At 40.7% G+C, this 18,119-nt stretch overlaps 2 protein-coding genes and 2 long non-coding RNA genes across 4 annotated transcripts; 3 read left to right on the top strand and 1 right to left on the bottom strand.

Annotated features, from left to right (window-relative positions):
* Nucleotides 1-71: 71 nt before the first annotated feature.
* Nucleotides 72-3,165, top strand: LOC122770338. The gene is made up of 2 exons (XR_006360522.1): nucleotides 72-278; nucleotides 2,148-3,165. It is a non-coding gene; the product is annotated as an uncharacterized LOC122770338 (long non-coding RNA).
* A 66-nt stretch (nucleotides 3,166-3,231) lies between these two features.
* LOC122770327 lies at nucleotides 3,232-16,483 on the bottom strand. Its single transcript, XR_006360521.1, has 5 exons — nucleotides 16,422-16,483; nucleotides 15,538-15,665; nucleotides 14,212-14,317; nucleotides 5,155-5,420; nucleotides 3,232-3,431 (listed from the first exon to the last, which is right to left on the bottom strand). It is a non-coding gene; the product is annotated as an uncharacterized LOC122770327 (long non-coding RNA).
* LOC122770295 (myocilin-like) lies at nucleotides 10,271-12,862 on the top strand. Its single transcript, XM_044027244.1, has 3 exons — nucleotides 10,271-10,754; nucleotides 11,145-11,249; nucleotides 11,820-12,862. Exons 1-3 carry the CDS (start codon nucleotides 10,271-10,273, stop codon nucleotides 12,611-12,613), a joined length of 1,383 nt encoding a protein of 460 aa, XP_043883179.1. The 3' UTR covers nucleotides 12,614-12,862.
* LOC122770311 (peroxiredoxin-6-like) lies at nucleotides 14,226-17,842 on the top strand. Its single transcript, XM_044027245.1, has 5 exons — nucleotides 14,226-14,308; nucleotides 15,500-15,656; nucleotides 16,471-16,620; nucleotides 16,780-16,926; nucleotides 17,025-17,842. The coding sequence occupies exons 1-5, from the start codon at nucleotides 14,226-14,228 to the stop codon at nucleotides 17,151-17,153; spliced, it is 666 nt and encodes a 221-aa protein (XP_043883180.1). The 3' UTR covers nucleotides 17,154-17,842.
* Nucleotides 17,843-18,119: the final 277 nt, after the last annotated feature.

Below are 18,119 nucleotides of genomic sequence, written 5' to 3'. Positions count from 1 at the left end.
CCATATTGACGCGGCGGAGAGCCAATGGAATCACGGAGATCGGAGGCGACGCAGAGAAACGCGGCGCCCCCATTGGCCGCACAGGTGCAGGTTAGATGTACCTGAACCCGCCTCCTGTTTACATCCCTGCCGTTTGTGCCGCTGTGAGTCATGCGGCACGGCTGCGCATCGCTGCAACGGAGGAGGTGAATGCGCTGCTGCTTCAGATCCCCGCAGTAAGAAAGGGCAGAAAGCAGCTGTCGTGCATCTCCTTCAGGGCCATTTTCATACATGTGCAGGTACATGTCAGACACATGTCACGTATGTCTGTATATGTCACTGCATCCTTTAAAACACTGACATCAACAGCCCGTGTTTGGCATTTTAAAGCTACAGGGTTTTCTGTGCGTGGACGCAAACTCAGGCTCAGGATGGCACGAGCGGTCACGTGGAAAGGACGCTGTCATTTTGTCTTTCAGGACACTATATGCACTGTAAAATATCTGATCGTACATTCACAGTGAATTGATGTGCACGTGTGCAGTAAATTAGGCCACTGAGTCCTGCAAAATGTACTTTCACAGTTGGTAACTGGTTAAATTATAGCTGTTAAACAGCTGTTTACTTTAACTTCACTGTTAAATTACTGTGATTCAGTAGTATTTTAATGGTTACTACCGTATTTAACATGTATAAATCCTGCTTACAGGAGTTCCCTGTAATGGCCACATAGTAATTTCACAATGAAACACAATAATTATGATTATCGCATTTATAGTATGTGACTTGATGATGATGATTAATGACCGTGTAATCCGAGGTGTACATGGTCCCAGTGGTGTGCACTTGGTGGGCAGGGGCTCAAGTAAAAAAAATGGCACCCCATCATATAGTTATTATTATTAGAATTACCAAGTACATGGTAAATCAATAACCATGCACTCATGCAAACAGGTCTTCAACCGACTGCTGTCTGAGAAATGACAAGTTAAATGCAACTGTGGAGGGATTTCATACACGTTCTTAACGTGGAAATAATAATTACAAATGTCCTTCAAAACAGTCCCTTATCTGTTCAGCAGGTGCTTTAGCGGCACCTACAGTCTCTATGTGCACAACCATGTGGACCAGATAATAACAAGTGTCTGTTTTACTGAATGGATTCCGCTCATTCTTTGTTACAGAAGGACAAATCTAATTTACTCCACCAGGGCCTTTGGGCTGAGACACTGTAAAAAAAAATCAAAAAAATCTGGAGGACGTTAGAGAGAAGGCTGAGTGCGCTCCTCCCCACCTGTCAAAAACAGTAAAACCTTATTGATTTAGTCGGTAGAGTCCTTTTCATTATGGTCAGACCTCCTTACACTGGTCATTGACTGATTATGGTGCAGGGAGCTCAAATGTGCACTAGGTGGCAGTAGACTAAAAAACACAGGAGCTCTTGAGTATTTAGGGAAAAAGCCTGAAGACTTTTTTATTATTATTTAAAATAATTAAACTTGCAAAAAGCACAGATATTCTATTCTCTGTTTTTATTATTTATATTAAACACTCCTCAAGTGTTTTATATAATTGATTATGATCCTTTTTTCATTAAAAAGGTTATAATTAAATAAGAATATTTTATGCCAATAAATAAAATGCAATACATACAATTAGCTCAATCTAATAAGGTCCCATTCTTGCATTAGATTATGGTGTCAAGATGTAATAATCCATTACTTTTTAGATGCATAATACAGCACATATTACATTACATAAATAATGCATAGTAATATGTAATATAACAAATCAAATTTCATTTGCAGTAAACAGTTTTCCAAAAACGTGCAGTGGGAATGTTAGAAAAGACACTGCAACACATTTACTGTACAAAAAATGACGAAGTGTTATGTGAAAAATGATTATATTCAAAAATAAACTGTTTTTAAGTGTGTGGTGGTCTCTGCATTTCTACTGAACCTGATTCTGTTTATGATGCTGTGAAGTGACACGAAAACTGTCTTGATGCTGGACTGTGGTTGATCACAGGCTTGACCTCTGTGACCTAACCTGTCAGGGAAGGGATGTATGAACTGAAGTATCCAATAACATCAACATTTATCTACTGCTCTCTCTCTCTCTCTCTCTTTCTCACACTCACTCTCTCCTTCCCTTTTCTTTCTCAGCCAAAGATCCAAAAAAGATCCAGTTTCCTGAGGCATCTTGGGTAACACAAGACTCCAGGTCAGGATTTAAGGCTCAGAAATATAGGTGGATCTATTTTTAGACCAGGAACTAACAAGTACATTCTCCTCTGACCTGTCCACTGACAGGAGCGAACGAACATCTCTCTGTTCACTCACTCTCTGAATGAGTGTATCTCAATTTTAAGCAGTTAGTTACTTTTTGGTAAAGAAGTCCAACTGTCTTCGTGTCTGTGGAGACAAAAGGGGTGATGCATGATCACGACTGATGCATGGAAGGCGGACGCATAACTCGTAAAGCGAGTCAGCAGTGAACTCTAGGTTAAGGAGTTAACCCTGGCTCTCTGAAACATGAGCGAGGTAGTGTGCGGTCAAAAAGAGAACAGGGGGAAATATGGGGACGTGGATACTCAGTGTGTGCTTTGACAGCAGAATTGACACAGTGGAGCTTTAGATAATGTTCCTCTTATCTCCGATTATTAGATTCTACAATAAGAATACAGATGAATGAACGATGAGGCTACATGTGACAAAAACGCAAGCATCATGCGAGCGTGTGGGTGCTGTGCTTGTGTGTTCTGTGTCTGTGAGTGTGTGTTTTGAACAAGAGGCAGATGGCAGATGGTGCGACGCTGGTGGAGAACAGATTATTGGCTTCAGGTCAAAGGGAGGCCAGCTATCAACATGACGGTCTCCATCACGGCCCTGAATCATCCATTACCCATGGCTCATTTGCAGCACAATTTCACACGCAGATCAAAATGCGAAGGCATTTCTAAAGTGGTGAGTCTTGATGGGAGTTCCAGGGTGGGGGTGAATATAGAGAAAGCTCTGTTGCTTGGTCCTGACTTCTTATCACACTGCCCTGGACATGCACTCTGCTTCCCCTCCTCCTGGAAACTCCTCAGGACGTGTGTTCCTGGCCCACAACACACTCAGCTCCAGCTTCTATCTTCATATTCTCTCTTCCATTATTTGGCAATAAAAGACTTATCCTGATTATTGGTCTCCAGTGTCCGCGTCTAGATTCATTGGTTTCTTGAATCTTGACGTTGGGTTAGCTCAGAAATGACCTCAGTGTGTTTGGTTTTGAGAAGTCACAGACATGCGCTGCAGATGCAGCTGTCGAATTTGATACAGCGTCAGACTTCTGCATCTGTGTCCAGGGAAGGAATCCAGTGACTTTACTGCCCATTCCAGGTCCCTGAGATAAGACTGGGAGGAACATTCTGTATGTGCTCCTGTCAGTGAGGATGGAAACAGTTCCTGAAACGAATTGAAAAGTCAAACAACAAACAAACTTGCACCATCTGCCTGACATTCAATCAAACACAGAAACTTAGATTCTTTCAAGACATGGATGTTGGGGATCATGAAGAGGAACATGAAAATGTATCTCCCACCCCAAAAATATAGAAAACAATGAATGAACAGAATTTCTTAATTTTCTGCTTGGAAGCTATAGTCCATTTAAAATGTACATCTAGATGAGTTATATGAGTAATAACTCATGACATGTCCCCCTTTTTTAATCACTTTTGCCATTTTTACTTGAGTTTGAGCTTGGTTCATTCCGTTATTATTCTGGGGTTCCGTGTGGACGGAGATATTTCCTGAAACGATGACGTCTTAAGGGAAACCTTTTGAAAATGGCAAAGAAAAAGATTGTTCATGTTTTGTGCCGTTTTCCTTCTGGATGTGGCCTACGTAAAGAAACAGATTGTCTAGCAGCTTGCGGTAAATAACATGAATGACATTATTAATTAATTATTCAGTCTCCTGCTGTACATTTTTGACAGTGACTGACTTGGCCAGTCTGAAACCTACCAGTACTTAGTCTCTGTCGTCTACTGCTGTCAATTCTAATTTTATTTCTATTTTGGGATGAAAAATAAAAGCAGAAACTCTGAACCCCTGTGAGGTTTTCATCTTTTGAAAAAATAAATAAATAAATAAATAAAAATTGCATAACAAATAAGAAAGGACTTGAAGCCTTGAAATACTTTTTGAAGCAACTGTGTTTAGTTTGTTCCACAGTGGAAAGGCCCTGGACAAGAGTGGCCCCATTACGTAAGACACAGGCTGTTAAACGGTCTCATACTCCACACACACACACACGGAATGGCAGTTTGTGTCACTGTTATGAAAAGAGGAATTTACTGAAACTGTTAAATGTACATATTATAGCTGCTGGAATCTCATAACCCATACTTAAAAAAACAAAACAAAAAAAACAATCTATAGCGTGAGGAGATGTCACTGGAATTACAATTTGGAGGAATGCCATCATTTCTCCTCTGTGTATTTAGATGATGTAACGCCACAAAACGGCAGAGACGTCCAGCATTCATTTTAAAGGAGATATTCATTCATCTCTATTTGATCTCACCTTTGACCAAACAAATACTCATTAAAAAACCTTTTCAAGAATGAACTACCTCATCTAAGAACAATGATAACAATGACAATTCTGTGAGATTAACCCTTTAACACCTCAAAATGTCTGTCTGGACTTTTTTGCTTTTTTTAACCAAAAAAGGGCCAGAAAATGTCCTGGGACTAAATGCTTTTGCCCATATTTCCCAGATTAAGTTAACCAATATCTGGCAGTTATTTACAATGTACTGCATGTTAAAATAGTGTATTTAAAATGAAGAAAAAACTAAAGTTTATTTAAAAAAACAATAACCCTATTATAGGTGTACATAAACACCAGATTGTGCATGTTCAATTTGAAATTTGAACAGTACAAAACAGCTCTCTCCTCTTTGGTGACAAAGACCTGCATCGGTGAAATTACCGTAATAACCGCGTAATTATGGCAATGCAACGTTTCAGGTTCAGATGCCAGTAAGACGGACAAAAGCAACATTGATATGTACACTTTATCACGTCTATTATCTGTTTTGGCCAAGGGATTTTCTATGTGGAGTTTGCATGTTCTCCCTGTGTGTGTAAATTGATCATATAAGTGAGAGTGAATAGTTACCCTTTCATCCTTGTCAGCTGGCTGTAGATTCCCCTCCCCCCTCCATTGGCCCTAAACAAGATACAGCGGATGAAAAAGAATGAATGTTATTTGTGGAACTTTCTCCAACTTTAACATCTGTGGATATATTTGTACATGGTACAGTCTTACAGAACTGCTACCGTGCCGTTCAATACTTAGTCTTGTTAGTCTGTGGTCTCTGGGGGAAGCAACCATTTCCCCTGTTTTCAGTCTTCATGCTGAGCTCAGCCAACGGTCCGCTGGCTCTGACAAACAGATGGAAATATTGGTATCGCTCTCTCACTCTCGTGTTATTTCTTGTACGATACCTTCGAGACATGTTTAAAACTATACTTAAACACTCACATTTGATATTGTTTTTTTATTAAGTTCAATTAGGTCAAAAGTGCATTTGCACCTCACATTATTCTTTGTAAATATACTGTTTTTGCAACTATTATCACATATAAAAATAATGAAACTTCATTAACCCTTAGAACACAGATCATTAAGGCTGCTTTTTCCATTACTATGTTAAGACATATTATACAGAGGCTATAAGAATGTGCAATATAGAGTGTCTTGTATCCTTTTTTTCAGCACAACCTATAGGCAAACCATTTCCACCAACTATATAAACATCCCTGAGCAAAAAGTGCTAAAAAAATGTTTAAATAGTTTAAAAAGTTCACTTGGCTCGATTTCTTGAAGAAAAAGAAAAGAAAAAAGGTCTATTTTGTGACTTCTGCACAAGTATCACTATTCCCTTTTTTTCTTTTAAATATACAATATAAAATGAATCCTATCTTTGACCAAATAACACATAAGAACACAAAAAATGCATTTTATAAAGCCTGAAGATAGGATGCTGGGATATAGGAGGAATACAGGAGTTGTGTATTATTCCCACTACAATTTGCCAAGGGTGCACCTGTGGCACAGATCTGTGTTACGTGAGCACTAAGGGTTAAAAAAATGCAATATTTGCAACTGGAAAGACCAAATTAAATCAACCTGACACCATATGGGGGGAGATATAGCAACTGCATTAAAGGTTTCTCATCTACCCATCTTATCTTGAGATCTTTTCTCATGAGAGGCAGGACGGCCTCTAGAGAAGACCTTTTCTTTAGCATGTTACACTGAGTTGTTGTGTAGGTTGTGTCTGTTTGCCTGTCCAGTGTGATGTCTGCATTTGGAAATGACTGTGTGACTGTCTGTTTTCACAAAAGGACACTGTGGAGCCATGTCTTTATCAGTAATGAGAACCTTGTGGTTTAACACGTGTGCAAACCTGCCAAAGACCAGACAACACCGACGGTGCTGCTGCGAGGCTGAGGTTCTGTCTGTGGGGGCGTCACACACAATTATACCTTCACTGTCACACCAGACATCTTAAATGCTTTTCTCAAAAAATATTCACACTGACCCACTGTGGTTCCCTTCCACAGAACGCTAAACTTTAGAACTAATAAAATAATTATTAGGGCCTGAGTACTCACACATTGGGGCGTGGACCTATTAGAAAAATCCAAACTGGCACCGATGTAAATGCATATTATACGACACTATTTACACTTACACACGTAAATATAGGTCTTGTCAGCCCGTCTGTGTGTTTGTGCGCATTTGCTGTTCCTTACCTCTGGAAAAAGATGATGTCATTGTCTCAGTGAGAACTGGCATGCACCTAATTACCAGCCACGCCCACTCCCCTCGTCTCAATAATAAAACTGTAGCTGCCCCTGCTGCGTAAATAACTCTAATGGCCTTTCATTCCTCACGTTTCTGCACCGACTTCGCCGTCACACTGTGACTCATCTGTTTTGCTTTTACTCTGTGACTCAGCCTCAGCCTTCCTCTTGTTCCTGTTACATAATATTATGTTATTCATATTCAACCCTGTGAATTAAACTGTAATCTTATTTTGTGACTGTATCTGTGTTTCAAATAACCGCTAAAACACAAATGATGTTGTCCTTTCTCTCACCAGAACGTAGGTTAAGACATGCATAGCTACTCAAAGACTGGACAAGCAACCAGTGAGGAAAACAGGAAAGGACAGCAAGAGTCATGACTATGAATATTTAAGGACCAGAACAAAAATGAAGGTGAGACTAAGTGAGTGGAGTGGAGTAAACTATATATAACAATATATACAGAACACATAATACACATGAACAGCACGTATCCTTCACAGCCACACTGCAAATCATGATTTTGAAATAGACATGGTCATAATTTATCTAAAAGATAGTTCGCTAATAACCAGACTATTGGTTATTTAGCTTAGAAAGACTTAGTGGAGACTAAAGCACCTCACTGCATGGAATAATATGATACTCAGCATTTAATAGAGCTGCATGCCCAAAACCACTGACTGTGACTTTGAGATGGTCCAAATCAATAATGGTAACACCAGAAATCTTATGGCACAACTTGACTAAATGTACCAGCTTGTTCATGTTCCCGTTTTTAAGGTTAAGGTTAAAAAAGAAAGAAAGAAGAATTGCATTAATGTCACGTTCGCATTAAAACTCTGAATTATAACTTGCTTTGCCAACTCAGACTACTCTATATTAAAGCACACTATGTCTAACCGTAAAATAACAGCTTTTTATGGTTGATTATTTATTTAGTTATGAAATGCAGTATTTAAAAAGATTAAGATTGTCAATCAAGGAGAGTGTTGTCAAGTGAGTAATGCTGAAGTGAGAGTCAATGGAAAAGACTGGGAGGTCATCACACATCTGTTTTCATTGCAGTGCAGTGCAGCAATAGAAGGTTACACAATAAGGCAGCCACTAAAGATTATTTTCATACCCATCTTTGTAGATTAGTATTTTCTGTTTTTAATTTTCAGAACATATGCTCGTAATGTTGTTGTACCACTCTAGGTCAGCACTTCCTGTTGTTTTGCCGTTCCTGAACGTGGTTTGCCCGAGGCGGTGTTTTAAACAAGTTGACAACACATCAACATAGTGTTGCTTTAACACAGCTTGAGTAGAAGCCAGCCCAGCATTTTAAAATCTATTTAATCACCGTCATGAACAGTGGAGAATCATCATCGTATACACGTGTGCACTCTCATCTCAAGACGCACATGCAGAACGTTTCAGCAGACAAACACTGAGGTCTTGTTCCCAGTGGAACTATTATGGAAAAAGAGTGTGCACACGTTGTGATCTTCAGTTTTGTGCGGCTGGAGCCAACTTTTACAGGTTGCCAAGCCGTTCTGTTACATAAGGAAAATCACCTCAGTAGTAAAAACACTGTGGAATACCGGTGACTTTCCATGGGTCGTAAAACAGACAGGTTAACTAGGGAACAGACTGATCTTGTGGAACCAAACACAGATGTGCTCTGGGGTTCATTACTGTTGGTATATATATATATGAAATGCTTCGCAAGAGCCATTCCGGACAAACTAAGCATGGATGATTAAGAAAAATGATAAACGTGAGGGGCATGGAAAAGAGCTGTGGAGGTCATGTGAGAGGAAGTGCTTCTCCTTCATAACTGCAACTAATGGTCTTTTCCCCTACGAGACCAGAATGCTGTTTTTTTGCACACCTACAATGGATATATTTGTGTTGATATATTTGGTATTTCCCCTCTCTGTTCATCTCGGAACCAAACCAGGTCCCGGTCGTTTGCTCAGAGGCAGTAAGGGCCAGAGGTGGGCCTCATTTCTCAGTGTTTAATCCTTTTTTTCCTTTACCATAAAAGGGCCAGAAAATATTATTATTGCATGTTAAAATAGTATATTGACAATATGTATATTAACAATATGAAATAAAGAAAAACAAAAGTTTTTTACGTAGAAAAAACATTTTTTGTCTCAATGTCCAAAAACAGGCCAAAAAATGCAAACTATGTACAGACATTTTTCCAGCTCTGTCCTCTCTGGTGACACAGACGCTGATTCAGCCGGCTTCCTGCAACAGTGTGAGTGAAATTACTGTAATAACCACATGTTGACTTTGACTTGCAACTTCTCAGTTTTCAGAAGTTGTTGGAATTTTTCCAATAGTACAAACCGTTGCGTAATTGCGGTAATGCAAAGTGCGCTTGTGCAAACGTGTCGTCTTCGAAAAGCTCTGTTTTAAAGGGTTATAGAGGAAGATTTATTTCCCACTGTCATGGCCACAGTAAACTAAAAACCTATGAATAGCCATGAGGAATCTCAACAACTAGTGGAAGATTGCGATACACATTTTTGTATACATATACAAAGTTGCCGTGTGATTAAGTTTTTTGTTTTGTTTTCCAGAGAATCAATTCTGGCGACTGTGGCGAGCACCTCACTTTCTTGTAGCTCCATCGATTAGGTCAAAGTTTTTGTATCTATCTATCTATCTATACAATTGTAATAACACTATACCTGCTGAAGCAAAGATGGAGCCACTTCTTCCCGAATTATTGTCATGTAGGTTAGACATTGAGGAAATCATAGGTTGTTGTAAGATAAAGGTCTACCTGTTTTTCCCATAGACTTTCAGTCTACTCTCCTGCGCCAGACGTCCTGTTAAGCTGTGGAAGTGGGGAAAAAGGCTGCCATGTTGTTGACAGCAGTTGTTAAATGTTAAACTCTAAAATCCTAATTTAGCCAAAATCTGACGTAGTTCCCACATCATAAACTGAGTTTACCGTGAATTGCGCTGTGATTTCATTGCAAATCTATCTATGGAGAAGTAAACAGCATTTGACAACCATGAAGATATGCTGTCCAGTCTAAACAACCTGTGAAATTGTATTTTTCTACAGATACTGTATGACTTTCACAATGTTTGTCCCTTAAAACAAACCTTACTTAAACACCAGCAGAGAGAAGGAACATGTGGACCTGAACACACAAACACACTTCACCTCACGTCACTACACACCCCCTGGCTATTTCATTCCCTGCCACACTCCTCGTCCCCTCCCACCCCTTGACAGTTAACAGTATAAATATCCTACTCTAAGCATTGCTGGGATTCAGACACTGACCCTCACTGACAAGTGACACTCAGGTAGGAAGAGACTAGCTAAAAACAGTAAAGGGGTTTAGGTCCTCTACAAAGAAGAAGATCTCTGTAAACACTCTTGAAGACCATTGACTGCCTCCATCAGAATGTGGCTCCAGGTGTCTTTCCTGTGTCTGTCCTTCTTGACTCTGTCAAGCCACAGCCAGGTCGAGGATCGAGCCTCCCTCCGCCGCTCCAATGACCCAACTGGACGTTGCCACTACACGTTCACTGTGGCCAGTCCACAGGAGTCGAGCTGCCCTGGAAGCAGCATGAAATCAGAGATGGACGGGGTCTTGTCGCGGCTCACACTGCTGGAAGCTTTGGTCAGTGGACTCATAGCAGGAGTGGACGGAGCCACGGGGTCTGGGGTCAAGCCTGGCCGCGATGAGGGTCTCCAGACAGCTTTCGCCCAGGTCACAGGGGAAAGAAAACAGTTGCAGCAGGATAAGGAGCATCTGAGCTGGCAGAACCAGGAGCTGCAGAGGAGGCTGAGCGAGTTGAGCCAGGAGGCAGAGAGTCTCAGGCAGATGCCATGCCACCAAAAACACACCTCCGGGGGGCCTCAGCATGAAGGCAGACCTGCCAGTGGTATGTACGTCCATGAGAAAAGGGAAAGTCCACAGAAATTAACCACACAGCAATACAAATGTTGTTTTTTTTTAAATACATGTGTTGTGGGTTGTAGTTGACTTAGGCTGTGAAGGGTCTTCCAGGGTCAGAGGTCATGTTGCAGTTAGTCATGCCAGGATGAGTAAAGGGAGAGGAATTTAAAACACACACTTTTATGGCTCTGTCACTCATGCATGTCAGGTTATGTGGGCATGATGATTGTGAGGAGAGCAGCAGCAGAATTATAGATGGAACCTCCACTTTGAGGTTGTGTTGTCGGAGCTACTGATTCTGTTGATATTTTCTTCCATGTGTCATTCCTCCATAATAAACTTTTCTTAAAGTCCTCCTTCACTGTCTCTCTCTCAGACCCTGCGTATGATTCTGGAAACGGTTCGTACCAGGAGATGAAGGCTGAGGTGACAGAGGTTCGAGCATCCCGCCTCATTCCTGATGGAAATCACAACCTCTCAGGTAAAAAGGGGTTTAACTCATGGCAGCGTTGATGCAATTTAAAGGTCCAGTGTGTGAGAATTAGTGACATCCAATGGAAAGACTGCCGAGTGCAACAAACTCACCGCTCACCCCTCCATTACCAAAATGTGTCAGACATCTACTGTGGCCTTTACATACCATACATGATATGAACACTCTTTCACAGCTCTTCCACTCTTCCAGTCTCGCTGCCATTTCCTTCTTCTGGTTTATCCATTATGTTTATGGGGACGGAGCCTTTTTTTTTACATATATATAGGAAACTTCCTCTTTCAAAATGCAAAACGCATGCACTGGCTCATTTGTCCATTTTGGGCTGCTGTAGAAACATGGCGGTCCAAAATGGCAGCCTGTTTAAAGCAAGGCCTTTGCCTAAAATGCGTATCAAGGGCTCATTAAGGCCAAGAAAAAAAGCAGTTTTATTCAATTACAACATACTTACGCATAGTATATTAATTTTGTATAAACACACTGGACCTTTAATGTCTTTCAAAGTATTGCAGACATTCAACAAATACCATAAAGGTGAACGTTCTGTTGTCTCTACAGATTGTGGACAGCTGCTGTCAGTGGGAGATCCTGTGTTGCACAGGAAGGCTGACAGTATCACAGGTAAATATGGAGTTTGGCTGCAGGATCCTGACCCTCAGGGTTCTGTTTACACCAACAAGACAGTGTGGCGCATCGACACGGTGGGCAAAGACGTCCGCCAGCTCTTCGCTTACGAAGACATTGATCAATTCTCCAGAGGGTTCCCCATGAAAGTGCTGCTTCTGCCAGAGCCAGTGGAAAGCACAGGTGCGACTGTGTACCGTGGCTCCCTCTACTACCAGCGCAAACGCAGCCGTACCCTGATCCGCTACGACCTGGCCTCTGAGAGCGTGGCTGCCCGTCTGGAACTGCCTCACGCTGGCTTCCATGGACAGTACCCTTACTCCTGGGGAGGCTACACGGACATCGACCTGGCAGTGGACGAACAAGGCTTGTGGGCCATCTACAGCACAAGCAAGGCCAAAGGTGCCATTGTGATTTCCCAACTGGACCCTGAGAGCCTGGGCATGAAGAAGAGCTGGGAGACCAACATCAGGAAGAACACAGTGGCCAACGCGTTCATGGTGTGTGGACGTCTGTACACGGTGGCCAGCTACATTGCACTGAACACCACCATCAACTACGTGTACGACACAGCCACGGGAGTGCGACGGGCAGCCGCTATACCCTTCAAGAACAAGTACCGCTACAACAGTATGCTGGACTATAATCACGCCCACAGGAAGCTGTACGCTTGGGACAACTTCCACATGGTCACCTATGACGTCAGACTAGGCAGGGCCAACAGCTAAAGAAGAAATCGACAGCGAGAAATTTACTGGACTAACAGGAGCGAGTGAATATGACAAGATATTATTTACGTTGTTACTGTCAGGATCACATATCTCTGTTTTTGAATCATTGAAATATATATTTTGTCTATTAGCACTGTAAATAAGATGTATTGAGACACCAGTGAACAGTTGCATGTAGCAGGGATATAAATACAGAACGAATGGTTTTAGTAATGATTTAAAAAGTGTGGAATATTTTTGTTGTCTGTTCATAAATGTTCATGTTATTTAAGTTCTCAATAAAACCTTTAAATGACTCACTTTTGCTCATGTCATCATTTCGGTCTGCATTTTCACTTTTTGGTACAAATGTCAAAGCCAACAGACAATATTCTCCCGTATAATTACAATGTATGTAAAGTGTGTATGGAGTTACATGGATAGAGCTTCACTACATACTATATAGAGCAACATTTCTAAAATAATCTCAACCATAGCTACCCAATGCACAGTATTAATCGAGACAAGAGCAAATTTGTGCGTGATATAATGTTTCTAACTATTTAACTCCTCATATTATTTGAATGATAGAGGTAAATTCTATAGAAATTGTCTCTGTCTCTGTGAGTCACTGGTTTAGAGGAACAAGCGCAGCGATATGCTCCTGAAATTTGATTTAAATTATATGGATTTCCTCCAATACATGCTTTCAAAATGATTATTATCTTAGTGTAAATAATTAATTGTACCACACAATATGCACATTTTATTACTTATTTGCTTTACATATTTTAAGTGTCTCACTGTATTTTATAAAATGTGACAAACACTAAAATGAATACAGGCATTGGTATGAGACACTAAAACTAAACTCACACTTTAATTCACTTGAAGCACAATTGCGCTGAATCACACAGAGTTTTCAAAGATCCTCTCAGTAAATGAAGGTTTAACTATTTCAGTAACACGTGGTCACCACTGCAGTACTGAGCCGTGATGCTGTAAACCATAATATAACAACATCCACAAGTTAGTGTCCACATAAATCTTTTAAAATATTCCACATAGTTCATGTGTAATGTGGCAGATAGATGAAGAAGCTGACAGGTCATATAACTGACACATGTCCTGCACCATTTAGTACAACTCCATGTTACTTTTTGGGGCCACAATGTACAGTATATTGTATTGTGATGCACTGCCCCCTGTGGACAACTGCCTGCACCTGCAATTCAAACACACACATGCTTGTACAGCAACCATTAATCAGCCCTAACCTAAAAGTCTAAAACTAGGTTTTTACATCACAAAAAGTCCTTTTAAAGTTTTGATTACCAGCCAAAATGTCCGCACAAGGTCAACATGAATGAATAAAAATATGTCCCCACATCCTACAGATGTTCTTGTACAGGACACTTACAAACGTAATTCATTCACTAAAATCTCACCCCAAACTTAACTTCATCACAATTAAATGCCTAAACCTCGCCCCTAGCCTAACCCTTGTTAACTGGTGGCCAATCAACTGCAAGACATACACATGTGAGTGTGGTTCTATTCAGTCAGCTGGTGAGTATATAAATGTCTGTTCAGGGGGAAGGTTTCATCAGACTCACCAGTCAGAGTGAATATGCTGCTCGGAGACATGTTTCCTGACTTTGAGGCAGAGAGCACCCATGGCAAAATTACACTCCACGAATTCCTCGGGGACTCGTAAGTACACTGTAAGATAAGAAATAGTGATTACAACGCGACCCGACCTGAAAGGCTTAGCTTACCACACTTAAAATGACTTTCTCTTTAAAATCATTAAACACAAGTTCAGAAGTTAAATTTACAGCCATCCATAGTCTTGACAAAATGTGAGTTTTGTTAAAATGGTCAACATTCAATTAACTGATGTTTATAAAACAAAAAAGAAGATAAGTAAATACATACATAAATAAATGAGGAAATGCCAGATGAAATTGGCATCTCCACCTGAAACCCTCACTATAAAGAATAATGGTAATAATGGTTGTCAAATTAATCAAAAGGACAGAAGAACAGAGAAAACAACTCTCATGTTGATTCAGTGATCAATTTAGTTAGTTACTATCCATTACGCTCACTGGCGTTTAGGCAGCGACTGGCAAACCAGCATTACAGATTAGTAGATTAGATTAAATTTAAGCACATATACTGCAGACACCCCATACTCAGTTTAGGAAATATAAATATCCCTTCACTGTTCGTACAGCCACGAGAAAAACACACAAGTAACAGAAAAGGAAAGATACAGAGGAAGGTACAGATAAGGAAAACATCTATTTAAAAGCTCAGTTTACCTTAAAATGACAATAATAAAGTATAAACAGCTAATTATCATAATTTAAACAACTTAACCTCCTGTGTTGAAACAGAATGTAACGTCAAGTTGAGTTTACTCACATTTTAAGGCATCGTTACAGTTTCTTAAATGTTATTATCATTCACATTTCTGATATAAATTTCCTGTATCAAAAGAGAATGAGTGAGAGTGAAAGTTCCTGCTGCTTAATAACTGTGCTAATGAAGATCCCCAAACTTCATAGATTGTTTGATGCCCTTAAAAATACAATAAAGCATCCAAGTAAACAAAAAAACACTGAAATTACAACTTTTTTGTCACTGGTAACAATAATCTTAAATTCAGCACGCAGACTTTAAAAAGACATCCTCCCTCTCTCTATTTCTGCACAGTGTGACACATATGTCACATCCTGCCAGTGAGGAGTCAGCTTCACCACAACTTTGTTACCCTACTGTGCAACCCCACCAACAAGCCTGCAAGTCAGAATGAAAGCGGTGAATCGTGGACTCTAAAAGACAGCACCTCCTGCAGGTTCACCTGACACAGCCTCATTCATTTTGCCTTTCATCCAGATGGGGAATCCTGTTCTCCCACCCCAGAGACTACACACCTGTGTGCACCACAGAGCTGGGCCGAGCTGCCAGACTGCACGGGGAGTTCAGTAAACGTGGCGTCAAAATCATCGCACTGTCTGTCGACTCTGTGGAGGATCATCACGGCTGGGCCAAGGTGTGAAATCTGTTTCCACAGAGCAGACATTAATAAAACTGAGCGGTTTCTACATGTATGACACCGACTGTGTTGATACATTCTGATTTTAAACACTTTAACATTATATCAACATTTTCATCAGATTATAACATTTATCTTAAGTAATGGTATAACTACCTTCTGAAAACACTGTTGGGGTATTTTTATTGTGTTTGCTTGCTTGCTTGCTATCTACATACCATATACCTACCTTACTTATCTACCTACCTACCTTACTTATCGACCTACCTCGCTAACTTATCTACCGACCTACCTTACTTATCTACCTACCTTGCTAACATATCTACCTACCTACCTAGCTTACTTATCTACCTACCTAGCTAACTTATCTACCTATACTTATCTACCTACCCTTATCTACCTACCTAGCTTACTTATCTACCCACCTACCTAACTTATCTACCTACCTTGCCTACCTTACTTATCTACCTACCTTGCTAACTTATCTACCTACCTTGCAAACATATCTACCTACCTACCTTACTTATCTACCTACCTTGCTAACATATCTACCTAGCTTACTTATCTACCTAGCTTACTTATCTACCTACCTACCTTACTAACTTATCTACCTACCTAGCTTACTTATCTACCTACCTGTCTACCTTATATATCTACCTCACTTATCTACCTACTCACCTTATCTACTTACCTATAGAATCAAACACTGAACAAGGACAGTGTGTAAAATATATTGGTGTTGTATGTAGCAAAATATTTCACCTAATTTTGACACACTGGACTTCAGGACTTGAGTCTTTGTAATAACTAGGACATCCTGGCGTACAACTGTGAAGAGTCGACTTGCTGCTCGCTGCCCTTTCCCATCATAGCGGACAGTAAACGGGAGCTGGCAGTGGCTCTGGGCATGTTGGACCCAGACGAGAAGGACAAAGATGGCAGGTCGCTCACTGCCCGCTGTGTAAGTGTCTGCTCTCACTCACACACACACACACTCACACACTCACACACACACACACACACACACACTCTTTGCCAAACACAGAATTTCATTTACATCTTTTACAATCAAGATATGAGCTTTCTCAAACTATGCATCTCCTTCCCTGATTTTGACCAGGTTTTTATCATTGGTCCAGACAAACGGCTGAAACTGTCACTGCTCTACCCTGCCACCACAGGACGCAATTTTGATGAGATCCTGAGGGTGGTGGATTCACTCCAGCTCACTGCAGGGACAAGTGTTGCCACATGTGCTGACTGGAAGGTACAGTGTGTCTCACCTGGAGTAGATACCAGGATAAGAGAAAAAAAAAGAAGAAACTGACCTGCTGCTGCTGCAGAATAATCTAACTTGTTTTGCAGCCTGGAGACTGTGTGATGGTTCCACCAGACATGTCTGAAGGGGAGGCTGCCTCTTTGTTTCCTGCTGGCATCTACACCAAAGATCTGCCGTCTGGCAGGAAGTATCTGCGCTACACACCGCAGCCATGAACACAACACTGGCCTGAAACTCTACAATAAACCGAGGTTTAGGTTGTTACAATGATACAGTTTCTTTCAAGGATTTTTCAGAAATGTGTTGTACATTCTGCTACTGATATATTATCAACACTGACCTCAACATGCATGCTACCATGAGCACACTGAAAACACAGCTGCCAGCAAGGACAGAAGGAAAGAAACAGATTTTAGCCACATAACAAAAGGCTCACATGATAAAATTATTCCCTGCTTCAGTCTATGGTATCTCAAGAATATGTCACCCCTGCACCATAGTTCATAAATGGAGTCAGACATTTTACATCACAAGTTTATAATCCACTGCTGCCTCCATCAATTAGTTCAAATATGTCATCTTGTAGGACCACACGGTTGGTTTGGTGGTTTGCCTTTGCAGCAAGAAGTGAAATGGCAAAAGAAGTTTCTATAGTCTACCAGTCATTATGTCAAATACACAAATTCAGCTGGTTTGAAATGTCATGTACATTTTGGTCAGTATAGTTTGTAGACTAAGACAAAAGGAAGTGAGCTCTGCATGTCATAAACACATGTAATTAGGTAATGAGGGCACAGAAGACAACCATAACCCGACGTATGTTTCCCACACCACAGATACCATCTGACAAATGTGCTGTTGCTGTTGCAAACACACCACAATGAAAGCTTTTGCTGACTTCCAAGTCTTTGAACTTTTGACCTAATTTCAGTAATCTTGAACTTACTGGGCCCAATTCTAGCAGTTTGAGTCTCTGACTATCATTGAGCTTCATACCTCTAACCCTGCTTTTACCCACTCACCAAACCTGCACAGAGCAACTAGAGATGCTGAATGGAAATGAAAGTGGCTTTGAAGGCGACCGCCAAGTTGCACAACCACGTTTCTACAGCAGTCAGAAGCAGACACTTAGTGCAATAAAAAGAGAGTCCTCTTTTTATTACAATCTGCAGTCTCACCTT

The sequence above is a fragment of the Solea senegalensis genome, linkage group LG1 (assembly GCF_019176455.1).
Source record: "Solea senegalensis isolate Sse05_10M linkage group LG1, IFAPA_SoseM_1, whole genome shotgun sequence".
Classification (NCBI taxonomy): domain Eukaryota; kingdom Metazoa; phylum Chordata; class Actinopteri; order Pleuronectiformes; family Soleidae; genus Solea; species Solea senegalensis.
This window is presented reverse-complemented; position numbering and strand designations above follow the sequence as displayed.

What these genes read in the sequence shown, in the direction of transcription:
- LOC122770311 (XM_044027245.1), top strand. Translation starts at nt 14,226, where the DNA reads ATGCTGCTCGGAGACATGTTTCCTGACTTTGAGGCAGAGAGCACCCAT. An exon ending in ATCATCACGGCTGGGCCAAG is followed by an intron (nt 15,657 to 16,470) that starts GTGTGAAATCTG and finishes TGTAATAACTAG; the next exon opens with GACATCCTGGCGTACAACTG. An exon ending in CCACATGTGCTGACTGGAAG is followed by an intron (nt 16,927 to 17,024) that starts GTACAGTGTGTC and finishes CTTGTTTTGCAG; the next exon opens with CCTGGAGACTGTGTGATGGT.
- LOC122770295 (XM_044027244.1), top strand. Translation starts at nt 10,271, where the DNA reads ATGTGGCTCCAGGTGTCTTTCCTGTGTCTGTCCTTCTTGACTCTGTCA. An exon ending in TGAAGGCAGACCTGCCAGTG is followed by an intron (nt 10,755 to 11,144) that starts GTATGTACGTCC and finishes TCTCTCTCTCAG; the next exon opens with ACCCTGCGTATGATTCTGGA. An exon ending in TGGAAATCACAACCTCTCAG is followed by an intron (nt 11,250 to 11,819) that starts GTAAAAAGGGGT and finishes TTGTCTCTACAG; the next exon opens with ATTGTGGACAGCTGCTGTCA.